The sequence below is a fragment of the Hyalella azteca genome, unplaced genomic scaffold, assembly GCF_000764305.2.
Source record: "Hyalella azteca isolate HAZT.00-mixed unplaced genomic scaffold, Hazt_2.0.2 contig4532, whole genome shotgun sequence".
NCBI lineage: Eukaryota > Metazoa > Arthropoda > Malacostraca > Amphipoda > Hyalellidae > Hyalella > Hyalella azteca.
Window position 1 is genome coordinate 37568 of NW_025934745.1, and position 12200 is coordinate 49767.

The following is a 12200-nucleotide window of genomic DNA, read 5'->3' on the forward strand; positions in this document are numbered from 1 at the left end:
AGAAAATACCCATTAGCCCCATGCAAGCAACAAAGGTCCATATTTATAATAGGAGAAATTGTCAGCATAAAGCGAAGCGTGAAAGAGTTTTAGTTTACAGCGGACTTGGTAGATGACATGACAGTAATCTACCCACAACAGTCGAGAGAATGACAAGCACGCTCGCCTGGGCCTCTTAATTAGGTCAGACGCCTCACTAGCGCTGTAAGTGAAGCTAGTTGGAGTTCCGCAGGCCAGGCTGGAAACTTGTGAGCTCTTCAGCATCGTCGTCACGATGGCTAATTTAAGAAATATGAGGAGCTCGTATTGATGGAATGAAGCCTGCACAAAACTTCATGTGATGGTGCCACAGCATTACATAGTCTTCAGAACAAAGGCTAAATTGTCAATGGAGCGTGAAAGGCGGGTAGTTTCCGAGTTCTTGCTTCTGCTACTAGTAGTTTCTGAAAAGTCATAACTTTAAGTCTTCTGTCAAACTTATATCCTGTGAAATCCAATCGTGGCTATTCGATAACCAATGAAGCACCGAAAAGTTGTGAATCACAAATTGCAAGTTTTATGAACTTAATTTACAAAATTACCAAATGTGTCAATGGAAAAAAGCAAAAAATAACCTGAACCAAGAAACCTTTAGGCTACAAGGCTAGGTACTGTACTATATGTTATAAACCAATCGTACTGCTTTAAAAATTCGTTAATATCGTTAGTGAATCTGGCTCGAGACATTGAATAATTTAGGCTCGTTTATGCTAGTATCTATCAAGGAATTGGTCACAACAATTAGATTACACGTGGATCACAATACAACACTTTTACATGTAAATTAAATTGGGTAAAATTAGGGATCATAATGTGAACAAAATTACTGTTACATAACGCATTTATATGTCGTGCCGAAATCGCTGAATTGTCGATTCTATGGAATCGGCAGCCAGTTTGTCGAATCTGTAGAATCAGCATGTCTATACTATAGTATTTAGGTGTTAGGTCAGTCAACCCAAGATTTTGTTTTTAATATTTCAATATAAAGGAATTTGACCGAACCTGATCTAATCTTTTCAAACTCTAACTGTCGATTTGAGTTCTAACTCTGACGTTCAATTTTACGAATCAACAACGAGATGCTGATTCTATAGATTCGGCAAACTGGCTGCCGATTCCATAGAATCAGCCATTCTGCGATTTCGGCACAAAATCTAGAAATTAATAACTTGGCATTTATTCATATGGAAGCATCACTCTGAACTCTTAAGCAGAAAATTCGAAAAAGCGGAAATCAACCGCTTCTACATTACGAGTCTCCAAAAGCTATTCGTACTTGCTTAATTACCTGGAGACGTTGATCCATAGTGCGGTCCCGTATAGCGTCCCTATGTTCCAATTCTACTAGCCCGTGTTGGGCCCATGGGACAATGTGGAAATAGTTTCATCGTATGGGTCCCACATTGCTGCCATCTGACTCCAACTCTAAATACATTCAATATGGTACAGAAGTTGCGAAACGAGATAAGAAATCAGTGTTGGGAGGCCAACATGGCTTTAACGTGGCGAACCCAGTGAACGGTTGCTATGCCGCGACTAAATCGATTAGGAAAGTCCTTTGCCGTAATGACAATCGCAATAATCTCTATTCTCGCCTTTCGAAAAATTGTGTGTAGAATCGGTAACGGCCGTACTCCGCAAGGACTGTGATGGCTTTCCCTGTATTGAAGTTGCTCCCAAGTCGTGGCCGTACGTCTGCTGCTGTGTCCGACCATACACTGGGAGAAATTCGACCTCTGTCTCGAGACACTCAAGTGTTTCGAGGCCTCTCCGAGCGATCGTGCCAAAAGCGAGACACTTGTGGCCGCCGAAGTGTTCCAGGGAAGTCCAAGTGTTTCCAAATGTGAGATTTCTGAAAAATCTACCTGCATAAGTATAAGTGCGTTAAATTTAAGTGCGTCGAAGCTCGAAACACTTATCACCTACTGAAACGCTTAAGGGTCCGAAATTTTCTCTTTGTGTAGGTACTCTCGACGTTACTTGTATTGATGGTTGGCTGCAAATCACTGCACGTGTGGCTGCTTCTCGTGTTGTCTTGCAGTATAGTATTTAGCGTGCAGCCAGCGCTTCACCTGTGTTGAGGTTACAGAAATGTAGCTAATTCGTTGCCTTGTAGATTTTAGATGCCCTAAGATGAATCGTAACAGTATAGATAAGTCTAACGTTCTCGTTACCGTCAATGTTCGGAAACAGGAGAAGCCGCCGGCCTGTTGCCACTGCCGTCAAGAAGTTCGCTGACTGTCAATAGTGGCGGGTAGCTATCAAAAACCTCGGCGCAAACTACAGTTCGTTGTTCTACATAAGCACCGTGCAAAGTTGTCCCTATCCCTCGAAGTATATATAGACGCCGAATTGCAGGACTTGTGGAATTTCCCTCACAATAAGTTCGCCTGCGTTCGAAGTAAACAAACTCGCGGTCTCAAAGAAGATTCTGTTTATTCTGACATTCTGACATTTTTTAGGTCTATAAACATTCTGTTTATAGACCTAAAAAAATTGCAACAGAATTTCTTTTTGTGGGGATATTATCCACACATAATGTAGTACTTCCACCAAAAAATGTAAAAAAATCAAAGTGGGGGAAGAGTCTAAAAAATAAGTTAAATATTTTGGATATTTATTTTTTAACTTTTTCCAAATGTACTGCACCTACTGTTTTACTAAAGTGTATAATTTTTAATTTTCCTCTAAATAAATCATTAAATTTGCTTTCACACAGTTTAGTGGCATTTGAATACATTAAATGTCGTAAAATTAGATATGGTTTAAACATAATATATAAGTGTATATAGTCTGTAAGAAATCAAGAACAGGACATCATATCGCCTGACCAGTTTGCCAATTGAAAACAATTTGCTGAAGTAATATAGGAATACATTTATTGTGAGAAAATATGGAAGTCTTTTGCATTATAGTGTGTTCAATATCTAATAAAATACGTTGACATCATCTTATTCATTTATGTCCACTGGAGAGGAATTTCTGCAGCTAGTACCCCTACATGCACTCACCACAGACCGCAGAACACTCCAGTCCCATCTTCCTGGATGTGCATCTTCGTGAGCTGCAGTCGCTTTCACAGTTGCTATGAACAACCTTCAGCAGTGCCTGTGGTGCTGGTGGTAGGTCTGTGGTTGTGGGGTTCAGTCGACCCTCTACCAGACTCCATCCCCACTGGTTTGGATCTAGTGCAGGCTGACCTATCCATTCCTGTACCTAGTAATAGACTCTCATGCTGTGATACCTAGCAGGAGCAGCAGTGGGTGGGAGAGTGTGTACCTGGACTGGAGAAGCACTTATTGACACCTTCTCACAGAACTTGTGGTATCGCAGCTTGTAAAGACCTTCGTTTGGTTGCCCGCCATACAAATATACAAGTGCTTCTTCACCTGCCTATTGTACCTCGTCCTTGGTTGCAACTTCAGAAAATACACGAGCTTGCTTCCTAAATATCTGGTCAGACTTTAAATTTCGAAGTGGAACGCCCTTGCCAATACAAAACAGATGAGATTTAGTGTCACAACCAGCAATGGCATGTACAAATTGCAGTAGGGTACACATTTCTGGCCCTAAGTACCTCTGGAACCAGTGAATGTCCCAGACTCGGAACTTCTTTCCCTTCTTCTTGTCAGACTGCAGATAAAGTGCCTCCGATTCTGGATTAGTGCTTAAGATGAGAAGAATTAACAGGTCGGTGTCTTCTCCTATAACTTGGTGGAACATTCATTTGCACACTCCACTGCTGTTTTGGCAATGAGAACATCATCATCACCTTCTGTTTGTAGAACATGACAGCCAGTAGACACCAGTTTCTGGGAAAGCATGTTCACAAACTCCTGTTTGTTGGATGCATTCGTCAAGAACTGTTCCTTCTTGGTGGTGAAATGAGTAGAGTGATTGAAGTTGACCTTCACTCCAGCTGCATCACGAGACCGTCGAGAGTGTGTCATGTCTTTTGTAGATGGTCCTGCCATGTAGCCATTAAACACAATAGTAGGCTGTAGAAATTTCTTGACATAGTCCACATACATGATGCAGATAGAATCAAATGTTGCACCTCTGGGGCATGGCAGTCGATGTAGCAGTTATCCACCATCAAGTACATACTGCATTTTATGTGTCAGAGGTTGTCTACTTTCAAGAGCTACTTTCAAGAATGCACTCTCTCGTAAGTTGTCTACTGGTCGACCTTTCAGCTCAGATTTCCCACCAGTGCCACACTGTTCCAGACTGGTATTGTACAGGAATCTGCTTACCAGTCCTGAAGTTTATGCTACAGACTTGAAGGTAAACAGCATCTGATGCATGCAGATCTTGGTCATATTCCATTCTGCTTTGAACATTTTGAGCCCAGCCATCTTTGCGCTTTTTACAAACATACAAAACAAGCATTGTTCTTGAAAGCTGAAGGAAGTACCGTGTGAGCGCAACTGCTGGCTTCGTGTAGATGAGGTACTGGGATTTTATTTTTCTCTCAGGTATTTGCTGATGTGATGTTTATTGCAGTATTTTTGGCGACATTCAATATGAACTGACTGTCCAGAGAGTGTTTCAAGTTGTCACTACGGTGTACATTTGCCTCATTCATACTAGTACTGCCTTTTTGACGAAGAGTCACTGTAGGCTGACCATCTGACAAAGAACCCCGACATATCACACAAATATTACAGTCCATGTTGCAGGTTCACATATTTTCCAATGGTTTCAATTTGATCTCTGTAGATATAAAGATGGAGTCATTAAAACTTAGGATAAGAGAGTCACACTGATAAGAGAGTCACACTAAGTTAACATAATTTAATGTTTTCATACATTCCAAGATTTCCCTGCTCTAACTCTACTCTAAAGTAGGGTGCCATAGCTAATTTAATGGCATTGCAGTACCCTCCTAGCCATCAGAAATAGCAAATACAAGTACATGTAATGGTTTGTAGCTGAAGGTGCCTTCAGGTGTAAAGTATTTGCATTAGTGTGGAGTGAGCTAGGAGAACTTTTTCAGAGCTAAACTGTAGGCTAGAGCAAAATTCCATCTTTTAGTGCAAAATGACATGTAAACAAAGTGAAAAAAATATTTATGTATTATTTTCAATATAAATAGTTTTCTTGATGGTGCATTTAATAACATAACCAAAATATAATCTGTTTAAATATCAAGGTAAAACAATTAAACTGTATAAATTTTTCATCCACTCAAATTCGATCACAAAGAATAGAAATACAACAATTTTCAATGACCGATTTAAACATGTTCCCCCCTTGAATTTTTGTACATTTTTTGGTGGAATACTACACTATGTGTAGATAATATCCCCACAAAAAGAAAATCTGTTGCAATTTTTTTCAGGTCCATCCTTTTCTGTACACAGAATGACCGGACTAATATTCCTAACAGGCTAACATTCTCGAGACCTGGGCCCTTCCTTTAGCAATGAAATTTATAAGTTAAATAATTTATTAAAATTCACCCTCAAATTACGTTCTGTTGTGGTCGACTCGGCACAGATGTAGGCTTTCAGTTCAAAAGTCGGGCGCTTGAATTCCAAGGCTACAGCCGGCAAATTTTCCGGCGTTACCAATAGGCATGTGAAGTTAATTTTGTTTTGTATTGAATTGAGCTTGTTCACTTCTAATTTTCTTAGAACTAACTAATCTGATGAAAACGTCTGGAGAGACCGATGTGTATGTAAATGTTCACGGCTTGAGTATATTATCTATGAAATCGATGAGAGGTGATATTTTTTATTGACAACGATCAACGATATTATTGGTGTATATATTCCGCTTTAAGCGGCGGCTCTGACCAAAACCAGCTCTTGACTCCGCTATAATACTCGTATTTACCTCGGCGGACATTCCACTATAATGGAAATTGCGTTTATTATAGACAATGGCATGTAATTAAATAAGCCTGATTTAATACTCGTCCAGTTACATAGACTGGTTATTGTACTGTATGCTCAATACTTCACAGTGCAGGAACCGCCGTAAAAGTTTAACCTGTCGAATTTTAATAGGATTTTTTTCAAATTCTTGTCCGGCACGTCAGCATGACAGAGGATGCATACTAAACGCAGGAGAAAAACGCCATAAATTGATAAAAAATACTCATTCATATAAAAAATAAAGGTAAAAATAATTGTTCAAGGTAAGTTCGAAACAATGAATTCACAGCTCTCGAGTTGAGGCTAGAAACCGAAGCAAAACGTCTCCCGTATGAGCAGTTGTACTGAGATGTAGTCATTGAGCTTTTATTGATTACTTTGATATTAAAGCTTCAGCTGCGACACGTGACTCATGGCTGCGAAAATAAACACAACAAAATATATTATCTGCAAAACTATCAATTTATTTGATGGTAAAACAATCGTGTACAGGTGCCAAGATACTTAGTTCGTTGACACACTCGTCAGCTAAAAGTAATGATGCCGCACGCCATTATCGAAATATTGTAGACTCGAGGTTCATTACGCAGCATGTCAATGTATAAACAGCATATAAATAATGACTAGCATGGTTCATATCCGCCATCATTAATGTAGTTGAATACCATTAAAAAAGGTCCAAATAAATAGGTTTAGCGATCATAGAGATTACAGTTTTAAATTATTACCTTTAGACTTGGCTGAATGTAATTTTTAGAGAACACGGTACGGTGAATGCGCTATAAATATTCATGGTTTGAATGTTGCTTGATATCCAATTTGTATTTTTGAATCTTTCAACCATCGTAAAAACTGGAAGCGCATGTTACAAGAATAATATACATTGAGAAGCACTAACATAATAATTTCATTATTCAGGACTCAGTCTCTATTGTACAGCTACACTTAGCCATAACATTAAGACTTTTACTAACCACAATATTTTACGATTTAAATTAAACCACGTAAAATTACTGCAGTTTTTCATGCAGCAAATTATTATAAAGAATTTATAAGCAAAGAAAACATTACGTAAATTCACTATATATTCATCGAAGTAAATTTGAAGACCAGCTACATCATCAACTCAAAATTGAATAATGCAAGTACAATCAGCATTTAAAATCGAAATTACCACCTAACAGATTAAAACCTAAGTAACAAAAAACCAACAAAGAAATAATGAAAACTTATTTTCTCTAATTTTTAAACTGATGATGGAGCTGGTCTCCGAAACGTTATCAATGAATATATAGAGAATTCACTTGGCGTTTGTATTACCTCAAATTGATCAACTTGCAATTTAAGGCGACCAATGATAGGAGAACTTAAAAGAATCATGGCTACGCATGCCAATAAATAATCTGCCGAAACCATGGCGCCAGCTTTTGAATGCAGTTTTCATCGTTGCCCGCTCTCATAACACGGGTGGCATGAATTTATGTTTCATATAATATAGGTACGAGATTTATATACATTATATTTATTCTACGAACCAGTTATCGTGGCGTCTGGTTTAAACGAACTTCGAGAGCACAAGGTTAATGCACATCAGTTGAATAGCAAGCAAAAAATAAATAGGCACAAGAAAGGATGAGGACGGATAAAAATGCCTAAGCACTTGATTGATAAGCTTTCGAAATATTACCGTCATTAAGCGTTGGCGAAACATCTGCAACGAAACAGCCGATGTTACGGAAGTCAGCAGACAGTTCCTGGTTCTGGCGCCGGCGACCGGGAACGCCGACGGTAGATAGACGTGTAGATGGAACGACGAGAACTGCAGCTGATAACGAACGCAATCGTCTTTCAGAAGGTAGATCCGACACGCGCTGCAGACCTTCCGTGAGATAAGGAGGCGCCAGACCGTGAAGGCATCAGAACGTCAGAAGAGCGACCATGAACTGCGTGCGCTGCTGCATGCGCAGCGCAGTGAAGATCGCGCAAAATGTACGTCACGTTGTCGAATTTTCGCTTATAGCACTCGAGTCGCGCAGCAGAGTTCATTAAGGATTGCGGTTTATTAAGTCTCATGGTCAGAAGTCTATAGAAAGTGGCCTTACCATAGTAGAAGTCCATAGAGTTTGTGGCCTCGAGAGACAGCGACTGACGCTACCTATTCGTCGCAAGCAAAGCGCCAAAATAAGCGGTGGTGACATTGGCTTGGGATTTTTCATATAAAGCTCTGAGTTCAGCAGAATGCCGGGATAGCAAACTGAAGACGCAGGCATGACAAACACGTTGCCCACGCGAACAGGGTTGACCTGAGACTGATGCTGATGCCGAGCAGTCGCAAACCAAATAAAGTCGGTTTTTGAAGCATTGAGTTGGAACCGGTTGGAGCGCATCCAGTCTGAGAAGGCGTTTATGCAAACATCCGGTCCTGCAAGACTGCGGCGTTTGCCGGTGCACAGTAGCCATAAATTTGGATGTCGTCACCGAATATATGCGGATTCAATTATGTGCAATATGTCGACAGAAAGACGATCGGGCCGAGAACTGATCCCTGAGGTGCGCCGCAAGTGACCAACGATGGCGTAGAAGAAGAGTTCTCTTGTCGAACGCATTAAAAACTATTGCTGAGATTGGATTCGTATCATCGCAACTGCCGCACAGGCCGAATTATAGGGTAAGTCGGCGCAATAAAATGGCGTGATCGACCATGTCAAACGCGGCCGACAGGTCAAGTGAAGCCAGTTCCGCAATATCGCCGCTCTCTCCTGCTCCCAGAAAAGTCTGAAAGCACCTTCAGCACAGCGGTTACCGTCTAGTGGAGATGACGGTATGCAGACTGGAGGCGAGGTATGAGACCGGACTGCTGGAGATGGTTGTTGTTCCAGGCCACAATCGCTCCAGGAGTTACGTCAAAATCGACGGGTTGGAGATGGGGCGATAATATTTGGGATCAGCAGCGTCAAGGGTTGTTTTTTTCAATTAAGGCGTAATGTAAGCTCACTTGAAGTTCATCGGAACAATACCGTCAATGAGGCAGCGGTTGTAAAGTTCGACCAGAAAAGAAGCTAGGAATTTTCCTAACCCATATTTGGCAGGGCTAAAAATCTCCGAAATTAACGTGCTTCCCAATAACGCTTTTCATATGTCGGAATCATTTTTTTTATCCGAGAGTGTGAGATAAATGATCCCTAGAGCTATCGATCGTCTTGAACATAAATTGAGTTGATTAAAGGCGATGTAACTAACATTGGAAAACAATTCAAGAAAGTTGGGAAATATTTCCATCAAATCGCAGAAATCTTCATGTCTCAATATACAAACATGTTGAATTTAATTTTCGACCTGTTAGTTTCGCTTAGGGTGATCGCATTTATGTAATATCATTTGAACATTTCCCAGAATGATCATCTTGATCAACATTATTCCATTTATCCATTAACAAATTGCTCTAATTGACAATGGATGCTATGTATTTCATGTCTTCTTGTTGAAACAAATGGTATTCCATGTACAAATATAGCTTCTGTTCAACCTCTCTCCTTCCCTTCATTCAAGTCATCATTTCATCCTTGAGGCCCTTAAGACGTCTCTCTCATATATCTCTGTTCCCAAATGTTCGTAAAACTAACTTCAAGTTAAAGACAGCGATGTGTCTCTCGAAACTAAATGCATCGCGTCTCTGCCACTTAAATGTAGCTTTTGGTTTTTGGGTCGTTTGCATTTACTTCTCTTATGTGTAGTTTACTTAATACTTTTTTCAATCACCTCATTATTTGAATGAGGTAATCTATATATATATATATATATATATCTTCAACATGTAGAGATTTGGGCAACAGACAATCCAACATTTTGTCTACAACAACAAAAGAGTCAATTAAAACAATATTCAAGCGAATAATGTATTGTAAATTATTCCACCCAAACTGTGTAAAAGTTCCATTGCTGGAGTATTCACAAACCTTTTCAACCTGTCAGGAGAGATAAAACTTGTCGAATTCTAATAATTTCAAGTGCATCAAATATAAATTTCTGGACACAAAATATATTTGTACAAAGCGAAATGTTTCACTTCTTCAGGCTTCAAATGCTTCACTTTTGAATGTAATAATAATTGTTAACATGATTTCAAGCAGGATTTTATTTAATTTTGTGTTTCACAAATTACAATGAACTTCCGATTAGACCATTTCTACTGCACATGGACGCATTGACTGGAGAAAGTGGTCCCCAAATTATTATTGTGCACCTGTTGTAAACACTTCAACGCCACCAGTCAGATGAAGGAATGAGGACCAGATTGTGCAGGTCAGCCAGTGTACTGATCCGCCGCCCCGGCGATGCATGCGACCTTCGCCAGGAACTGTTTACAGGAGTTCAATATACCAACAAACGTTCATGGCAGGAAGTGATGGCTCGGTTATAGAGGATAGAAGTGAAAGAATGATTAGAATAGTAGAAAAACTTTAAGCAGCATTATTCAAATAAATTAGAGAGAGGTATAATGATGTGCAACACAGATTCGCGTGTAATCATGTGTCACATTGGTTTCAGAAAAGGGGATAACCAGATCAAAGAAACATCCTGGATAGTCTGAAATTTAGATACGTATTTTCGCAGGAGCTAAAAATGATTTGCCTAAGTTTCCACATACTCGTAAATCAAATTATCACTGGGCTTCTAAGTTAACATTTGATCAAAATTCAGTTGAAATAATTTCAACTTATTATCCTTCTATGAAATAACTTTGTGCGTGTCCCGCTAAGCAAGAAAAACTTACCGCGTAGTTGTTGATGGTAGTGCCACATTTATTCACAGCGAAGTCGTACTGAGCAACGCTGCACTTGGGGGCGCTGGTGGCGTAAGTCTTGTACTGGGCTAAGATCTTTGAGTTGTTGATGGAGCCATCAGCGTTCAACTAGAAATGAATAAATGGGTGCTGTATTCACTTTTACAAGTGGTGTTACTTCATAATACAATTCAATAACTTATGAAATTATTTAAAATAGATTCTCTGATGGTGCACCATATATAGCGTTGGTCACAATATGAACTGTCACGTTCAATACCACATATGATATAGTGTCAGCTAAAATTCAAAGTGGAGTTAATGACAGATGTTGAAAAGATATCTTACGTAACCAAGTTTTCTCGCTACACATTTCATGTAGGGAGCTGCGCCAACTTCGCACTTGAGAGGGCCGACAATGAAGTCGTAGCTCCCGCAGCCGTAACCTGCAGAACACGTAAATTGCTACTTATTGTTTTAGATCTCTCATGAATATCATGAATTTACTATGTTTCCACTCACTATTTCAAGATACTTCTCTAGATATCACCAATTATCAAAAAGAAAAAGTCTATAACTGAGTTTTGGATACAAAAATTATCAATTGGGTAAATTGCCCATGGAGTAGCGCAATGGTAGAAAAATTCAGATCAACCAATTTATGGTAATAAAATTTGCAATATCTAACGTCCGATGGCAGTCAAGGCGGCTTTTCCCTCTGGATCAGAGACGCAGGTTCTGGTGGCTGAATACACGTCGTTGCTGGTCAATTTCTTGTAGACGGCTTTTCCACACGCACTGTTGTAGCGGTAGATACTTTGCATGCACAGTAGAGAAAGGAATACGAATAAGTACACCAGGTACGTAACATCAAAAATTAACATTTCCCATTTTAGTCAGGAAAACAAGTAATATCCTTACCACTAAATGCAACTTTTTTGCAACTTTTTCAGCACTTATTTGTAGTGGTTGTACAAAATTAGAGCACAAAGCAATATAATGTAATAATTTATTATATTGGATAAAGTTGAACAGAATGGGAGAGAAGAGCGCAGGAATGCAACTGCTGAGTTCACTTACCCTTCAACGCCGGAGTAGGCAAAGGTTGCTATGAGGAGGACAACACCGACAGATTTCATCATGGTGGTTATCGTAAGCGGTCAGAGGCTAAGCAAAACGCGTCGTGAGCGAAAGGCAGTTAGAAGTCCTGTGACTCGGGGCGATGCAGGGTCTGCCTTTATAGCTTTATGATATCATTGAAACAGTTGGTTTCATTTGTCGGTCGAATGCTTATACAGCTGTCTGTCAGAGACTGTCTCTGCCGGACTATCTGTCACCACAGCTACAGTGGTGACGAACGGAGTGGTGCTGACGGAGTGGTGATGACGGAGTGGTGATGACGGAGTGGTGATGGCGGAGTGGTGATGAGGAGTGGTGATGACGGAGTGGTGATGACGGAGTGGTGACGACGGAGTGGTGATGACGGAGTGGTG

The 12200-nt window shown here is 40.0% G+C and overlaps 1 protein-coding gene across 1 annotated transcript; it reads right to left on the bottom strand.

The window, feature by feature from the left end:
- Nucleotides 1-9806: 9806 nt before the first annotated feature.
- On the bottom strand, nt 9807-11992 carry LOC108669957. Its single transcript, XM_018157402.2, has 5 exons — nt 11788-11992; nt 11396-11523; nt 11056-11153; nt 10699-10836; nt 9807-10281 (listed from the first exon to the last, which is right to left on the bottom strand). Exons 1-5 carry the CDS (start codon nt 11847-11849, stop codon nt 10228-10230), a joined length of 480 nt encoding a protein of 159 aa, XP_018012891.1. The 5' UTR covers nt 11850-11992; the 3' UTR covers nt 9807-10227.
- Between the last annotated feature and the right edge of the window lie 208 nt (nt 11993-12200).

Excerpts from the sequence above, each read along its gene's own strand:
- LOC108669957 (XM_018157402.2), bottom strand. The coding sequence starts at position 11,849 with ATGATGAAATCTGTCGGTGTTGTCCTCCTCATAGCAACCTTTGCCTAC. Across the intron at positions 11,524-11,787 it reads GCCTACTCCGGCGTTGAAGG|TATCTACCGCTACAACAGTG; the intron begins GTAAGTGAACTC and ends GTGCATGCAAAG. Across the intron at positions 10,837-11,055 it reads TAGCGAGAAAACTTGGTTAC|TTGAACGCTGATGGCTCCAT; the intron begins GTAAGATATCTT and ends ATTCATTTCTAG.